The 17,652-nt window shown below is 45.1% G+C and overlaps 1 protein-coding gene across 13 annotated transcripts in view; it reads left to right on the top strand.

Moving 5' to 3' along the window:
- LOC123508029 (heterogeneous nuclear ribonucleoprotein C-like) overlaps positions 1-17,652 on the top strand; it is a 316,189-nt gene that overhangs the window by 27,055 nt on the left and 271,482 nt on the right. For 2 of the 13 annotated variants that reach the window (XM_045261399.1, XM_045261400.1), the window contains exon 2: positions 14,240-14,934. The exons of the other annotated variants lie outside the window; for them this stretch is intronic. In XM_045261399.1, the coding sequence (XP_045117334.1) occupies positions 14,907-14,934 (28 nt within the window). In that variant the 5' untranslated portion in view covers positions 14,240-14,906. The remainder of the gene's footprint in view (positions 1-14,239; positions 14,935-17,652) is intronic. 13 annotated transcript variants of the gene reach the window in all.

The raw sequence follows: 17,652 nt of genomic DNA, 5'->3' as shown, positions 1-17,652 counted from the left end.
CTGCTGGCCCTCCTCGTCGTCTCCACAATGGCCTCCGGATTTAAGAGCGGACGGTGTCTCCCGGAGATTGGAGAAGTATAGAAGTGTGACGATAAAGGAAGAAAATAGGAAGAAAAGAAAATGCGACGATAATGTGGAAATATGTTTAGCTCTTGGTCCAAAGAAAGGGGGAGAGGGAAAACGGGAAGAGGAGGAGGAGGAGGACCAGGAGGAGAAGGAGGACCAGGAGGAGGAGAAGGAGAAGGAGAAGAAGGAGAAAATAGAGGGAATAAGGTGTGTGTGTGTGTGTGTGTGTGTGTGTGTGTGTGTGTGTGTGTGTGTGTGTGTGTGTGTGTTTGTGCATGTGGAGCAGCAGCATTACATAGTTGTCTACTTTGAGAGTCTTGAAACAAAATACAAAGAAATTGAGCATATTTTCGTAACCGGAGAGAGAGAGAAGGAAGTAGAGACCAGATGGAGTGAGAGAGAGAGAGAGAGAGAGAGAGAGAGAGAGAGAGAGAGAGAGAGAGAGAGGACTACTGAATTTGTCACGAAATATTGGCTGATTTTTTTTCTCACTCTGAGGAATCTTGGTTGGTATCTCAAGGAAGGTATAAAATGGGAGGGAAGGAAAGAAGAGGAAGAAGAAGAAGTTGAAGGAAATGGATCAAAGAATGAAAGGGGTGTGTAGTGTTGTATCAGTCAGTTTAATTGCTTTCTGTGTCATATAATTGTTAGTTTTGTTAATTATTGTGATACACGTATGTTAGTAAGAGTAAGGGATACACACACACACACACACACACACACACACACACACACACACACACACACACACACACACACACACACACACACACACCGATTAAGAGACACGAACATGTAACATAACAAAGGGCAAAATAAGACCATTAATTCGTATAACTTAAAACAGCGAGGCAGACGTGACCGCGATAAATCGACTTCCAGCCACCACCAATCGCTGCCGCTAAAGTTACCTGTAAAACTCCACCTATCACACTCCTTCCGCCTCCTCCTCTTCCTCCTCCTCCTCCTCCTTCTCCTCCTCCTCCTCCTCCTCTTCCTCCGCTTCCTCCTCTTACTCCTCCTCCTCCTCTTCCTCCGCTTCCTCCTCTTACTCCTCCTCCTCCTCTTCCTCCGCTTCCTCCTCTTACTCCTCCTCCTTCTCTTCGTCCTCCTCCTCTTCCTCCATCTCGTCCTCCTCCTCCTCCTTCTCCTCTTCCTCCTCCTTCTCTTCCTCCATCTCCTTTTTCTTCTCTTTCTCTTCCTTCTCTTCCTCCTCATAGTCTTCCTCTTCCTCCTCCTCATCTCCCTCTTCTTCTTTTTCTTTTTCCTTTTTTTTTTCTACTTCTACTACTACTACTACTACTACTACTACTACTACTACTACTACTATTCGTAATAATAATAATGATAATAACAATGATAATGATAATAATAATAATAATATTAATAATATTGATGATGATAATAAGAGTAATAATGATAATAAGAATAAGAATAAGAATAATTATGATAATAATAACAATAATAATTTATTCCCAACAAACAATACCTACTCTCACTTCGTCACTTTTTTTTCTTCTCTCGTTTCTTCTTTCCTCTCTTTTTCTTCTCCTTTCTCTTCCTCATGCCCAACCATATAGTGTTACCCAAGTGATCCGTCCTTTCTCGCCTCCCCACCACTCTATCTACCCACCTTCTTACTCCCTCCCCTATTCTCTCCTTCCATATCTTCCTTATTTTCTCCCTATAGTAGTCTTTGCAAACTCTACCCCCTCCTACGATTTTTCCCTCTCTCAGCCTCCTCCCCTTTACAGATTCTCGTCCCGGCCGTTCCTCCCTCAGTGTCCCCTCATGCATGCTTTATATCCTAAACCCACGACCCCTAAACGCCCCTTCCTTCACCCTTACTATCCTTGTTATTTTTTTCTCTCTCATATAATGATTTAACGTGAGTATTATTTGTTCATTGATCCTGTTTCTCGTGTTTTTGTTCTCCGTTTCTTCTTTCGAATCCCTTACCTTCTTCGTGTACAAACACCTGATACTCACCCATCCCCACCTTGCTGATTCTTCCCCATCACCCGACACCTATCTTTCCCTCCTCCCCATCCCTACAAACCTCCTTCCATCACACAACACCATCTCATTCCAGGTCCTCTCCAGAGCCTCCCTTCACCATCACTCTTCTGCCCTACCCTCGATCCTCTTGTACACTCACCCTCATCCCAACCTATCTTCAGACCGTCTCCCATTACCCTCACTCCTCTCTGGACACCATCTCCCCACCATCAACTTCATGTACCAGCATTCACCTTCATCTCTACCCACATTCCGGTTCCCCCTTACCCCAAAGCCATCCTCAGCCTTATCCCCAGGAGCGACCCGCCAGCCCCCATTATTTAGGTGGAGAAATTAAAGCGTGTTTCCGACTAATTCCCGACGACTTAAAACTCCGCTAATTATGTCGGCTGGATGCAGACGTGTCTTTATCGTGTATTAAGCGGCTTTTGGACTATAATTTTAGCCGAATTGCCCGCGCAAGAAATGTGAAAAGAGCTAATAATGATAATGATGATGATGGCTGAGATAATCGATGCAAATCAGAAGCCATGTTTGGTTAAAGCAGAAACATTCATATGTCCACCAGTGTCATTATAAATGTATTTTGCTCGTCTTACGTGTCTCGGCTCGTGTTTATTTTTAGGATTACCGACACCCTTCCCTACCCCTTCATGCCCCCTCCCTCTCTCTCTCTCCCTTCCTCTCATATACGACTCCCTCGCTCTCTCCCCTCCCCTCACCCCTCTTGCCACGTCATCATTCTTTTTTGTCCGGGATGTGTGTGTGTGTGTGTGTGTGTGTGTGTGTGTGTGTGTGTGTGTGTGTGTGTGTGTGCCTGTGTTGTTCGTTTTTGTTCTCTTTCGGACACACACACACACACACACACACACAGGCCAGTTAGAAAGACAGAGATACTACGCTTTGACTGAAAGAGAGAGAGAGAGAGAGAGAGAGAGAGAGAGAGAGAGAGAGAGAGAGAGAGAGAGAGAGAGAGAGAGAGAGAGAGAGAGAGCACCCCCGCGTTGGCTACACAGGCGCACAGAACAGCGTCCTTGGTAATAACTCCTGTTGTGTGGCATCACGAAAGACAAAGGACAGGGAACAAACGGAGGGTAATCTCTCTCTCTCTCTCTCTCTCTCTCTCTCTCTCTCTCTCTCTCTCTGTGTGTGTGTTTTTATTGTATAAAATGTTGCACACAACTAATCTCCTCTCTCTCTCTCTCTCTCTCTCTCTCTCTCTCTCTCTCTCTCTCTCTCTCTCTCTCTCTCTCTCTCTCTCTCTCTCTCTCTCTCTCTCTCTCTCTCTCTCTCTCTCTCTCTCTCTCTCTCTCTCTCTCTCTCTCTCTCTCTCTCTCTCTCTCTCTCTCTCTCTCTCTCTCTCTCTCTCTCTCTCTCTCTCTCTCTCTCTCTCTCTCTCTCTCTCTCTCTCTCTCTCTCTCTCTCTCTCTCTCTCTCTCTCTCTCTCTCTCTCTCTCTCTTCACATACACACACACACACACACGTGCGCGCACGCGAGCGCACACGGAAGTAGCGCAATTTTTCACCGCAACGAGAGAGAGAGAGAGAGAGAAGAGAGAGTGCTCAATACAGTTTTTCATACTCACCGGATCACTCACACAAAACTGCTCGTCCCATCCAAACCCTTTTCTCTCTTTCCCTACCTCGAAGTATTCCCTTTTTCCCTCCCTCCTCTCCCGTCTCCCTCCACGTCCCCCTTCTCTCTTCAACCCCCCCCTGCTCTCTCTCTCTCTCTAGTCCATTTTTTCCCACCTCCAACACGCACTCTCCATCCCTACCGCTCCTCTCTTCTCCCCACCGCCAGCTTCCACACTCACCTTCCACCCTTCACCACACACCAGCACACACCCTCTCTCTCCCCTCAAGTTCCACACTAGATTTTTTTTCTTCCTAGTCTACCCTCACTTAGTTCTTCAACATTTTTTATCTTATACACTCCCATACATTGCTAGATATCTTTATTTATATCATGCATGACTTTGCTTATTTTCTTCCTACGCCATCAGATGCTACTATATATTCTTTTTCCCTTAAAAGTCGCTCTATTCTGCCTTTCTATGTTATTCCTCCATTTCACTCCAAATCTCCATTGTTTCATTACTTTGACGGCTAGAACCTACAAATACACTAAGCATACTTTCACTCCATTCAAAGCTCCTTCAGCATATTTCCTTCTGCTACACTCGCACACACAATACGCCACACACATCCGTCCGCTCCGAACATCCCTGTTCGCTATTCCCTTTTCCTGCATCTCCCCCACATACCACTATACCCTTACTGACTCCAAATCGTGATTCCTCCTGCCCTTTCCTGCATCTACAACTCTAAAACACACTGTTACATCGCTACTCACCAATTCCAAACCTCCCTTCCTCCTTATGTCTGCCTCCATCACTTCCACCAAACTCCAAGCCTTACTTCCTCTTACCTGTTTCCTTCTTCCTACATCACCACACACCAACACTAACCCTCACCCACTCCAAACCTTCCTTCTGCACTTTTCACTACCACCACGTCCACCTTCACTCCTTGCAAAGCTCCCCTCCGCCTTTTTCTTCTCCTCCACCCACCTGCCCCCTCACACCTGTCTCTCCACCTGGTTTATGGGTTGAGGCGGCAGCGGAGGCCCTTAAGTAGCCCCAGGGGAGCCTCCACACCTGCCGTGGTTGTGTCCTGCCCAAGTGATGGTCTATTGAGAGCAGGTAAGGTAAGGGAATCGGGCGCCGCCTTGAAAGGATGGCCTGCAGCAGGAGCTTACCTGAGTTTTATTATGTATTTATTTACCCTCTTCAGGTGTTTTCATGTTTCGTTGTTTTTTTCTCTAGCTTTGGTTCAAAATTCTCTCTCTCTCTCTCTCTCTCTCTCTCTCTCTCTCTCTCTCTCTCTCTCTCTCTCTCTCTCTCTCTCTCTCTCTCTCTCTCTCTCTCTCTCTCTCTCTCTCTCTCTCTCTCTCTCTCTCTCTCTCTCTCTCTCTCTCTCTCTCTCTCTCTCTCTCTCTCTCTCTCTCTCTCTCTCTCTCTCTCTCTCTCTCTCTCTCTCTCTCTCTCTCTCTCTCTCTCTCTCTCTCTCTCTCTCTCTCTCTCTCTCTCTCTCTCTCTCTCTCTCTCTCTCTCTCTCTCTCTCTCTCTCTCTCTCTCTCTCTCTCTCTCTCTCTCTCTCTCTCTCTCTCTCTCTCTCTCTCTCTCTCTCTCTCACTTGATTATGTTTGGTGTAAGATTAAAGTGCAGATGATTGAGATTGACTGGAGGATGTGGTACTTGCGGTTCTTGTTCCGATGCAATATTTAGCAATAATCTCTCTCTCTCTCTCTCTCTCTCTCTCTCTCTCTCTCTCTCTCTCTCTCTCTCTCTCTCTCTCTCTCTCTCTCTCTCTCTCTCTCTCTCTCTCTCTCTCTCTCTCTCTCTCTCTCTCTCTCTCTCTCTCTCTGTGAAGCCTTTGTAAAACTAAAACATGAGGAATTATGGAAATGTATCACAAAGCAGAGAAAATAATGAGCTGTTATCTTAAAAACCTACATATGTGTTAGTATTTTTTTCATCTTACATATATATATTTTTTTTTCCCATTTTGATGTAATATTTACTATGGAGAGGGAAACAGAGATATAGACAGGAAGACAGATACACACAGAAACTAAGAGGCAGACAAACAGACAGGATAAGGGTGAGTTGCGGAATGAAATACAAGCAGAGAGACAGACAGACAGACAGACAGACAGACAAGCAAACAGACAGACAGAGAGGCAGGGGAAGGGAAAGTTGTTGGATGGAACTGAGTAAGCATTGTCATTATACATTTACCGAGAGATAGATAGATAGATAGATAGATAGATAGATAGATAGATAGATAGAGAGAGAGAGAGAGAGAGAGAGAGAGAGAGAGAGAGAGAGAGAACATTATCATCATATCTTTATTTACGGGAGCCAGCGGGAATTAAAACATAAAGCCGAAAAAGAACTATAAATTACCTGCCAGAAATTCATTTACTAGAGTTCATTACGTCGTGGTATAACTCATTCTCTCTCTCTCTCTCTCTCTCTCTCTCTCTCTCTCTCTCTCTCTCTCTCTCTCTCTAAGATCTCTCACCTCTACAACTTCTCTCGCCAGCCTCCGTAACTTCTTGATCCTCACTAATTCTCCTCGTATGTTGCCCTGTCTCGGGTTCCTCCTCCTCCCCCTCCTCTTCTTCCTCCTCCTCCCCCTCCTCTTCTTCCTCCTCCTCCTCCTCCTCCTCCTCCTCCTCCTCCTCCTCCTGTTTTTCATCTCCTCCCTTGTCGCATTCGTTCGTGTTATATGAGCTCCGTACCTTTCTCCGTTTTCTGTTTCTATGGAAGACTATTTTTTACCTACTCTTCTTTCTCTCCATTTTTATTTTTTTTTTTTACCTTCGTTTGGGTTTCCTTTTTCCTTTTACATTTACATTTTGTTTCTTACTCCATTCTCACTACTACCATTAGGAAGCCACATTCTACACCACCACCACCATTACCACTGCCACCATCACTACCAAAACCACCATTGCTATTACGACGACCACCATCACCACCTCAAAGAACACCTAGGATTCATCTCAAGTTCCGACTGAGTTCTCTGCTTCGGACGTAAATGAAACACTGCCTAAGCCTCCTGACACCTGAGATATGGGGTTTACCTGAGCCGGGGCGCACCTGGCCACCGCTTGAGAGAGAGAGAGAGAGAGAGAGAGATTGGTTATTTGGGGCTAGAAATCATTATTGACACATAAGATTGGTAGGAATATAAGAGTGGGAGAGAAGAGAAAAAAAAATATATAACATGTTTACCTTCAATATGTCTTTCCCCTTTACTATTTCATATATCTTACTTTACATTAGATTGTGTACGCAATTTATCACCAACAGCCTCGTGAGAGCCGCCGAGACCCTTGCGGCTTGTTCGTCTTTTGTGGTCCTTTGTGTTGAACCGCGAGCAAAAAAGGCAGGACTGGCAGGAAGGAGAGAAGGGAGGGTGGGAGTGAGGGAAGAAGGAAGGAAGGGTGAGAGCGGTGGGGCTGTGGAAACACGTGGAAGGAGGGTGAGGAAGAGTGGATACAGGATTGAGAGAGAGAGAGAGAGAGAGAGAGAGAGAGAGAGAGAGAGAGAGAGAGAGAGAGAGAGAGAGAGAGAGAGAGAGAGAGAGAGAGAGAGAGAGATGGCTGTGGCTGGGAGGCTGACTGACCAGGAGGTTGGCTGGCATGCTTTCTGGTTGTCTAACTGGCTGGCTGGTTTGGCTGTTGGGTTCTCTGGCTGGCTCTCTGGCTGGCTGGCTGGCTGGCTGGCGGGATCCTGAATACTAATGCTTCAGTTCAAAAGTTTCCGTTGCAGGCAATAGGAAGTTTGCGGCATCCTGAGGGCTGCCGGTCACTACGCTTGTTGTTAGGGCCGAGCATGGGGCAGGGACAGAGGAAAGGGGAACAGAGGGGCAGGGGAGACTTTTCTGGCAGGAGTGAGAGGTGAGGGGCGAGGGAAGGGGGTCTTGATCATGGTGCGGGTGTTAGGGGATAGGGAAGGGGGAGAAAGGATCGCAGAGTAACAGTTGTCAGCGATTTTTGGGGCGTCAGCGATTTAGTGGTGCAAGGATTAGCTACTCGGAGAAATTTTTTCGTGCCCCAGATACTATATTCTTTCATTTTATTTGTTTATTTATGTATTCCTTTGCTGATTTATTTATTTGGTTGTTTATATTCATTAATCTATTTAATTTATTTATCTGTTTTTGTGGTAACGCCTCTGCCGTAGGTTTGGCAAGGTTACGGCGATTATTTCCAGAGATTTTTTGTCCAAGCGTCTTTTGCGTTGTTTTTCTTTCATTTCCTGGTGATTTATTGGATAGTAGTTTTCACATCCAAATTATGTATCTTCACGAATTTTTATCTTACAGACAAAGAGATCTGTGTAAAGGCAACAAAATAACAAAAATAACCTGAGTTACCGGTCACCAAAGAGAATCAGAAACCATTGTCATAAATTGGATTATAAGTGTTTTGAAACCTCTCCCTCTTGAAAGAGTTAAGTCACTGGAAGAAGGAAAACAGAAAGAGGCAAGTAGTACCTGTACCAGAGTTCACCAGAAAAAAAGGAATGCATGACGATATTCCTTAACTCGTCCCATTTGACTCCATCATTAGTATTTAGTGAATCTTTTATCTATTATATATATCTTTCAAATCATTTATCGTGTTTTGTTTATTTTTCTTTTCTTTCTACGTTACACCTCACATTTATTTATTTTTTTTTTCATTTTTAGTGTGTTAGCTTTTCTTTCTTTTCTTTGCGTATTTCTCGAGACTATTGCTGTACAAACGTATCTAAGGACTCGTCATGCATTCTGTAATTTGGGAGTTAGGGAATTTTACGGCGTGATTTCATAGAAGGGATTACCATTCACAGATTTGTCTCCCTCCCATGCATGCAGGGGCGCCGCGCGTATATCAGTGCCGCGGCTTTATGGGCATAAGGGATAAAACATTGTCAGATTATTTGGTTTCAGGAATTTATCGGTGTTCTGATTAATCCGATTCATATTTCGCTGGTGGTCTATATTCATTTAATGCTATCATGGTGAATGTTATTCTTTTTATTGATGATATAAAGAATCAAAGAGTGGACATAGTGAGGGAGCAGAAAGGTTAAGGTGGGTGTGTGAGAGAGAGAGGCGAGCCCATTAAGGGGTGAAGGGAAGGAAGGGTTAAGAAAGGCAGGTATGAGACAGGTGTGGCTGAAGAGATAAGTGGCTTCGTGTCTCACCTGTCCCACATGATTTCTACGTAAAAGTATAAAAGTAACGTGAAAAAGAATGTTTTTATACAGACTCTCTCTCTCTCTCTCTCTCTCTCTCTCTCTCTCTCTCTCTCTCTCTCTCTCTCTCTCTCTCTCTCTCTCTCTCTCTCTCTCTCTCTCGCTCTCTGCTCTCGCTCTCACTCTCTCTCTCTCTCTCTCTCTCTCTCTCTCTCTCTCTCTCTCTCTCTCTCTCTCTCTCTCTCTCTCTCTCTCTCTCTCTCTCTCTCTCTCTCTCTCTCTTTGTGTGTGTTTTCTTTACTCTGCCGGGAGATGGAATGTATACTTAGTAGCGTCTTCGTCTTTCTCCTTCCCTCTCTTTCTCTTTCCTTCATTTCCTGCTTCACTTTCTTCCTCTCTCTCTCTCTCTCTCTCTCTCTCTCTCTCTCTCTCTCTCTCTCTCTCTCTCTCTCTCTCTCTCTCTCTCTCTCTCTCTCTCTCTCTCTCTCTCTCTCTCTCTCTCTCTCTCTCTCTCTCTCTCTCTCTCTCTCTCTCTCTCTCTCTCTCTCTCTCTCTCTCTCTCTCTCTCTCTCTCTCTCTCTCTCTCTCTCTCTCTCTCTCTCTCTCTCTCTCTCTCTCTCTCTCTCTCTCTCTCTCTCTCTCTCTCTCTCTCTCTCGTATTTTTCTGTCATCTTATGAGTAATTATTTTCTTCCGTGCCCTATTTTTCTCACACCTGTAGTTAACTTTTATTTCCCTCAGGAGTTTTTTTCCTCCATTACCTCAAACTGTTCATTATGGTTGCCTATTTGTAGGAGCACCAGCAGCAGCTTCGCAAACACTACCCTCTCTTTCCTCTTTTCTCCTTCCTCTTTTCCTTACCTTTCTTTTTTTCTCATCCATCCTCTTACTTTTTTTTACATGGTTCTTTTTAGTTTATAGTCCCCCTTCTCTTCTTCCTCCTTCTCCTCCTCCTCCTCCTCCTCCTCCTCTTCATCATCATCATCATCATCATCATCATCATCATCCTCTTCCTTTCTTTCTTCCTCTTCCTCCTTCTCTTCCTCCTCCTCTTTCTTCTCTTGCTCCTTCTCCTCCTCCTATACCTTCTTCTTCTTCTTTATCTTCTTCTTCTTCTTCTTCTTCTTCTTCTTCTTCTTCTTATTCTTATTCTTCTTATTCTTCTTATTCTTATTATTATTATTATTATTATTATTATTATTATTATTATTATTATTATTATTATTCATCTTCTTCTTCTTCTTCTTCTTCTTCTTCTTCTTCTTCTTCTTCTTCTTCTTCTTCTTCTTCTTCTTCTTCTTCTTCTTCTTCTTCTTCTTCTTCTTCTTCTTCTTCTTCTTCTTCTTCTTCTTCTTCTTCTTCTTCTTCTTCTTCTTCTTCTTCTTCTTCTTCTTCTTCTTCTTCTTCTTCTTCTTCTTCTTCTTCTTCTTCTTCTTCTTCTTCTTCTTCTTCTTCTTCTTCTTCTTCTTCTTCTTCTTCTTCTTCTTCTTCTTCTTCTTCTTCTTCTTCTTCTTCTTCTTCTTCTTCTTCTTCTTCTTCTTCTTCTTCTTCTTCTTCTTCTTCTTCTTCTTCTTCTTCTTCTTCTTCTTCTTCTTCTTCTTCTTCTTCTTCTTCTTCTTCTTCTTCTTCTTCTTCTTCTTCTTCCTCCTCCTCCTCCTCCTCCTCCTCCTCCTCCTCTTCCTCCTCTTCCTCCTCCTCCTCCTCTGTCTGAAAACTTTTCTCACCTTCCCTAATAGAGAAAATTAGACAATAGATTAATTGGATGGTTTTTAGTTTTCTTAATATTTTTCCACAGATTCTCTCTCTCTCTCTCTCTCTCTCTCTCTCTCTCTCTCTCTCTCTCTCTCTCTCTCTCTCTCTCTCTCTCTCTCTCTCTCTCTCTCTCTCTCTCTCTCTCTCTCTCTCTCTCTCTCTCTCTCTCTCTCTCTCTCTCTCTCTCTCTCTCTCTCTCTCTCTCTCGGACATTCATTTGTGTTTTATTTGTATAGTTTTTTATACTTTAGTTTCAGCTTTCAATTTTCAATTTTATTTTTTCACCCTATGTTCACCCCTTTTCTTTATTTCCTTTTCCCTTTTATTTGCTTTCCATTGTATCCTTTTCATTCATCTTTTTATTTCCTTTTGCCACTTTTTATCCTTCGTTCCTTTCTTCTTTCTTTCCTTCCTTCTTTCCTTCCTTCCTGCCTTCCTACCTGCCCTCCTTCCTTCCTTCGTGTCCTCCTACCTTTCTTCCTTCCCTCCTGCTCTTCTACCTGCCTTCCTTCCCATTTCCTTTCCTTCACCTCATCTCTTCAATACTTCTGTTTCTATTTCACCCTCTCCTTGGTCCTCCTCTCCCCCTATCCCCTTTCTCCTCTTGACTGCTTCCCCATTTTTTCCCCTCTTGCCTCTCCTCAGGTTCTTCTCGTAACCTCCCCTCGTGAAACCAATAACCATTCCCTCATGTCTTTTGTTTAAACACGCCGCCACGTACTTTTGTGGGCTTTTGCAAGAAAGAGCCGCGAGACGAGCCAATTAGAGGTTCCCCCTTCAGAAAATCCCTGTCAATCCTCTTTTTTTTTAAGTTTGGAAGCTGGCGGAAGGACGCGAGAGAGAGAGAGAGAGAGAGAGAGAGAGAGAGAAGGAAGGACGCCAAGGCATTCAAACTCTGCCTTCCTCCCTCTCTCCCTTCCCTCTCCTCTTTCTCCTCCTCCCCCCCATTCCACCTCGTGCTGTCAATAGATGTGCCTGTTTGTTTGTTTGTCTTACTGTCTCTTTTCATACGAGAAGGGAGTAATTACAGACCTCAGCCATTGGAAGAGGAGACAGGCTGGGAGAAAGGGAGTGGGACAGAAGGGAGGGAGCTGGAGAGGAGAAGGACGTGAAGGGGCAGCAGCATTCGAGGATACAAACAAGATTTCGATTTCTTTTTAATTCTGCCGCCTGAGGATCTTGCTGTGAGGAAACTTTGAGGCCGAGGCTTTGAGGGTTTCTTGGCGGACTGAGGTAAACATCTCCAGTGATATATGAGGGTAATAATGAGAGAGAGAGAGAGAGAGAGAGAGAGAGAGAGAGAGAGAGACTTAAATACATTTCCTACAAACTGGCAGAGACATAGAGAGTGGCAAATTTGAACAAACATAGATAATAATTATTCAACTGAGATCAAGATAAGCACGTTATACAAAAAAAACAGAACAAACAGAAGAGCCAATCCTAACCTAACTTAACGTAACGTAACCTTATTTAACTTAAAGATAGACAGACAAACAATACGAAATTAATGTATAAAAAGAAACAAGAAAATGTGTCAGTAAATAAAGCTAGACTGGGACAACCATACAAACAGACAAGGACACAATTAGTATGCGTTACAGAAGACAGAGGAGGAGGGACACAGAAGACACAGTAAAGAGAGAGAGTGAGACTGAGACATCAGCGAATACAGTTGGACACAAGCAATTGGCAAAGTTATTTGAAAATACTCACAGAATGGAATGAAGGCGAGAAAAAGGCTCACGACTCTTGTGCTGAATTAACTTATTAAATTTTATAAGGATTGAGGAAGGGAGAGTTAGAGAGAGAGAGAGAGAGAGAGAGAGAGAGAGAGAGAGACCCATAAATCTGAATCTCTCTCTCTCTCTCTCTCTCTCTCTCTCTCTCTCTCTCTCTCTCTCTCTCTCTCTCTCTCTCTCTCTCTCTCTCTCAAACACACACACACACACACACACACACACACACGTGCGCGCTCGCGCACCATTTATCTTCTGTATTTTTTCCATTATGTTTTTTTACTTTTTGTTTCAGATGTCCGTCGATTTCTTTCTGTATTTTTCTTTGCTTCACTTTTTATTATCGTTTTATATTTTGCATTCCGTGCGTCTCTTGTCTTTTTTATTTTATTTTTTTCTTTCTCTACCCGGCGGCCGAGGCTCTTTCCCAGCAGATAACAAGAAACAAACAGAGAAACAACATCGGTTAGAAAAATACACACACACACACACACACACACACACACACACACACACACACACACACACACACACACACACACACACACACACACACACACAGGCGCGCGCGTGTGTGTGTGTGTGTGTGTGTGTATGTGTGTGCGCACACATACACACATACTCCATCAGCAACAGCATCACCTCTCACCTTGAGGCACAAAACCCCCATCTCAGTGCCGACAATGCGTAAGCTAAGTGCAGGTTTGTCTGGCATGTGTTAGAGGGAAAAGATTATGTCACAGCAGCAGGTGAAGAAGGGAGAGGTGGTGGTAGTGTCGAGGAAGAAGGGAAGGAGGAGGAGGTCGAGGTAGCGTGAGGAAGAAAGGAAGGATGTGGAAGTACTGTGTGGAAGAAAAAGTGAGTGTGGAGGAGATATGCGGGAAAGGAAAGGGAGGGGGAGTATATGAAAGGGGAAAAGGTGGTATGGGGAAGATATGTGAAGTGGAAAGGTGTCTGGAAAAGAGGACACGGGGAGAAGAGGATGGGTGGCTGAGTGTGGGAGCTATCATCGTCTATAACTGTGTTAAATGCGTGTAAGGCACTGGCGAGGCATGTGCTCCTAGATGTCCCACGATGCCCCTCTCGGTGTTTATCTCCCTGTCCCACCTCCGCACCTCACCCGACCCGTTATAGGCTGTAAAGACTTGAAGCAGCTCGCTAAAGGACTTGCCCATCCCCGGGCATCGATCTTGTGATGTACAAGAGGAAGGGGGAGACCCAAGGTACTGGTGGTCCAGACTACTGGGGCGGAAGTGATGGTCGAGTCGTGTGCTTGCTGGGAACTCGTGCAGTTCATGTTTATGTTGTGTTGATGCTGCTGCCTTGCTAGGGAGGCAGGGAGGGCCAGGCTGGCAGGTTCCTTAGCACTGCATTAGCGGCCACTTGGTAGCACTAGTTACGTGTTCCTCTTGTGGTTTGGTGGTGGTGGCGGGAGTCTGGGCTTGGCGGTGGCGGTGACAAATGTGTTGGGTGCAGCGTGTGGGTAGCGTCTGGGGACGACACAGTCGGTGGTGGCGGCGATAGGGATGGCTGCGTCGGCGGCGGCGGCTGTAGTGCTGCATGATAGCGTCGAGGTGGGGGGCGGCGGGGTTGAGAGTGATGCGAGGTGCATGTGGTATCTGGGGGACAGCTGCCCCGATACCCACTAGTGCCCCACCGCCTCGCCATATTACGATCTCAATCCACTCGGATCAGGCAGGTCTGGGAAACTATGGCGGCTAAAATAGACTTCTCCTGGCATCATTTGGCTGCGCAGAGGCACAGGTGGGCTGCCTGAGGCCCCACTCCAAGGGCACGACTAGTCGACGGTGTTGTGTAGCGCGTTTCGCAGCCCCGCACTGCCGTCTCCGCTCCTCTCGCGGCCCACGACACTCACACACAAAAATCACCCTCGCCATTCTACAGGTGTGAGGCTCCGTGCTGTGCTCCTCGCGGGACGTCCTGTCTGTGCGGCTCACCTGTGAGTTACACCTGTGCGTCGTGTGCCCCCTCCCCCTGGCACGCTGGAAGTGAGTGACGAGCTGGAGAGTCGCCGGACACGTGACTGGGGGAGTAGTAGCCATGCTGACTGGCGGTGGCGGCGTCATCGTGAGGTTGGAGGTTCGCAGGAATTTGAGGCGTGGACCAAGTGACGTCATCAACTAAAGGGAGTGTAACCTACCGCACTCAGGCGCGCCTCACTACTCCTACTGAATATAAAACAAACAAAAACCATTAACACGCCCTCGCCTCGTGTTGACGTGCGTGAGAGAGCGAAAGGGAAAGGCAGCGAGGAGAAAGAGACTCGTGCCAGAATCACGGCCGTGGAAGGCACCATAACTAACGTAGACAGCACCACCACCACCATCACTACCACCAGCAGCAGAGCAACCAGCATTCAGTGTCACCAGGACCATCACCATCACCACTACTGCTGATCTGTATCAAGGCGACGCTCTAAGTATCACTTTTCCTGCCATCTTCGCTACCACCGCCAGGAGAACGTCATCACAAATACCACAGGAGATACCACAGCGCCCTTACATCACCACTACTAGCAACAACAACAACAACAACAACAACAACCGTCACCATGAACAATTACCACCAGCAAATTCCAGGTACAGTGAACACCTGTTAGGCACTTGTTTTGTTTTTGTTTTTACTGTTTTGACCGGCGGGAGATTGGATGGTGTTTTGTTTATGAATTTGTCGTGCTTCATGAAATATTACGTCACGCTCTACTTTTCACGCCCATGGAAGTGTGAGTAGCTGTAACACACCAACGTATTTTTAACCCTTAACACTTTCCTCTACTAATTTCCCAAGACAAATAATTGGCGGTGATTCATTAAACCTTCATGTTATCTTATTAGTACCAGTGTTTGTTTGCCATCTATTGTTTCTGATCACCCTTTCCCCCAGTCGTTCATTCCCTTATCACCTGCCTGTTACCTTCCTCTTTGTCACGTCACTGTCACCCGTCACCCCATTATAGTCACATATCATCCTAATTAAGATTGATAACACAAACCACCACCTGTTTTCCGATGACATCAAGTTTTCTTATCCGTCATTCTCTCTCTCTCTCTCCCCTTTACCTCACCTCAAAGTCTGAAGTTCATCTCTTTTTGTTATTTCTTCTCTCTCTCTCTCTCTCTCTCTCTCTCTCTCTCTCTCTCTCTCTCTCTCTCTCTCTCTCTCTCTCTCTCTCTCTCTCTCTCTCTCTCTCTCTCTCTCTCTCTCTCTCTCTCTCTCTCTCTCTCTCTCTCTCTCTCTCTCTCTCTCTCTCTCTCTCTCTCTCTCTCTCTCTCTCTCTCTCAATTCCTTGCTAATCTCTTTATTTTCTTTGTAATATATTGGCACTTCATTGTTTTTGTAATATATTTATGTGTCAGCAAATTCTCTCTTTGTTTCCTTGTCTCGTTCTTTTAAGGCTAGTTATTATCTGTTCTCTTATTGTTTATTTTCATTTTTGTCCTCTTTTATTTTCCTCCCACAACAGGCTACCGTCCTTCACACTATTTTTATCTTTTATATTTAATTTTATATTTGCTGTCCTCATGCACCTCGTCAAGTCAGCCCCCTCTCTCTCTCTCTCTCTCTCTCTCTCTCTCTCTCTCTCTCTCTCTCTCTCTCTCTCTCTCTCTCTCTCTCTCTCTCTCTCTCTCTCTCTCTCTCTCTCTCTCTCTCTCTCTCTCTCTCTCTCTCTCTCTCTCTCTCTCTCTCTCTCTCTCTCTCTCTCTCTCTCTCTCTCTCTCTCTCTCTCTCTCTCTCTCTCTCTCTCTCTCTCTCTCTCTCTCTCTCTCTCTCTCTCTCTCTCTCTCTCTCTCTCTCTCTCTCTCTCTCTCTCTCTCTCTCTCAACTCCTACAGTCCGTAGTGCTCACCCTGTCTTTCTTTCAACCTCTCCTCCTCTTCCTCCTCCTCCTCCTCCTCCTCCTCCTCCTCCATTTCCCTCGTGCCTTCCCCTCACCATGCCGGGAATCGCCTTGGGAGAGGAGAAGGAGGAAGAGGAGGAGGAGGAGGAGGAGGAGGAGGAGATGAGTCACTCTCTGGCATCGTGAGAGAAAGAGAGTAAGAGTTTGCCTCCCTGACGTTTCTCGCAGCACCCATCCTCTTCGTCTTCTCTCCTCTTTATTCCTTTATATTTACACGAGGAGAATGTTATCTTTCTATCTCCTTCTTTAGACTGCTTAGAGTTTTGACCTTGTTGCAAATTATCTTTTTTTCTTTCTTAATTTTGTCCCAACGACGTTGCATTAACTTTTTTTCTGTTCCTTTACTCTTTCTGCTCCTCTTCTTCTTTTCTTTGTATCATCGTTCTTTTTATTATTGTTATTTTTACCATTATTATTATTATTATTATTATTATTATTATTATTATTATTATTATTATTATTATTATTATTATTTTTTATTATTATTATTGTTATTATTATTGTTATTATTATCATTATTTTATTATCATTATTATTGCTATTATTATTATTATTATTATTATTATTATTATTATTATTATTATTATTATTATTACTATAGTTTTTATTATCATCACTATTATTCATCCTCCTCTTCCTCTTCCCGTTCGTCCTTGTTCTCTCATCCTTTCTTTCCCCCGCCGCGTCTTCCTCGTCTGCTTGCCAGGTGACCCACTTGGCTGGCCCCTTACTGGTGCACCTGCCTGCTGGTGTCGCGGCCACAGTACTCGAGTGGCTAATAGCTCATATAACTCTTATGTGTGTCGCTGTTGACGGGAGCGCCTCCTGCTTCTCTCTTCCCTCTGTTCGTCTGTCTGCTCCTCTTCTGCCCTTCGCTACCGTCTGCTAGCCTTTGTTCGCTCCCTCTTGCTGTCCTCTTCTCCCTCTTTGTTATTCTCTGTTCTCCCTCTTCTCGCTTTTGGTTTTGCCTTCTGAGCGTCTCCTGCCTCTATTACTGCCCTCTGCATAGCTCTGTTCTCCCTTCCCTCACCATTTACTGCCTTCTGCTGGTCTGTGTTCCTATCCTCCCTCGCCTCTGCTTCTCTTCTGTTATCTTGGTTCTATCCTCTTCCCACCGTTCCGTGTCCCTGATCTTCCATCCCCTACCAGTGGCGTTTCCTGTCCACACTCTACTCTGCCTCTCCCCTCATCACTCCCATATGCTCATTCCTCTCCTCCCACTCCGCTCTTCTTACTACCTTCTCGTCAGCCTGACAAACCAATTTCCTGATCAAAACCCGCCATCCCTTACAAGTGATTGAGGCTAAAACCACAACCAGTGGCTCGCCGCCTCTACGTTGGCTTCATAGACACGTGAATCACTGCGTCACCTTAAGATCCCATTCCAGTTAACCCGCGGC

The sequence above is a fragment of the Portunus trituberculatus genome, chromosome 24, assembly GCF_017591435.1.
Source record: "Portunus trituberculatus isolate SZX2019 chromosome 24, ASM1759143v1, whole genome shotgun sequence".
Lineage (NCBI taxonomy): Eukaryota > Metazoa > Arthropoda > Malacostraca > Decapoda > Portunidae > Portunus > Portunus trituberculatus.
Note: the sequence above shows the minus strand (reverse complement) of the source record. Positions and strands in the feature narration are given on the sequence as shown.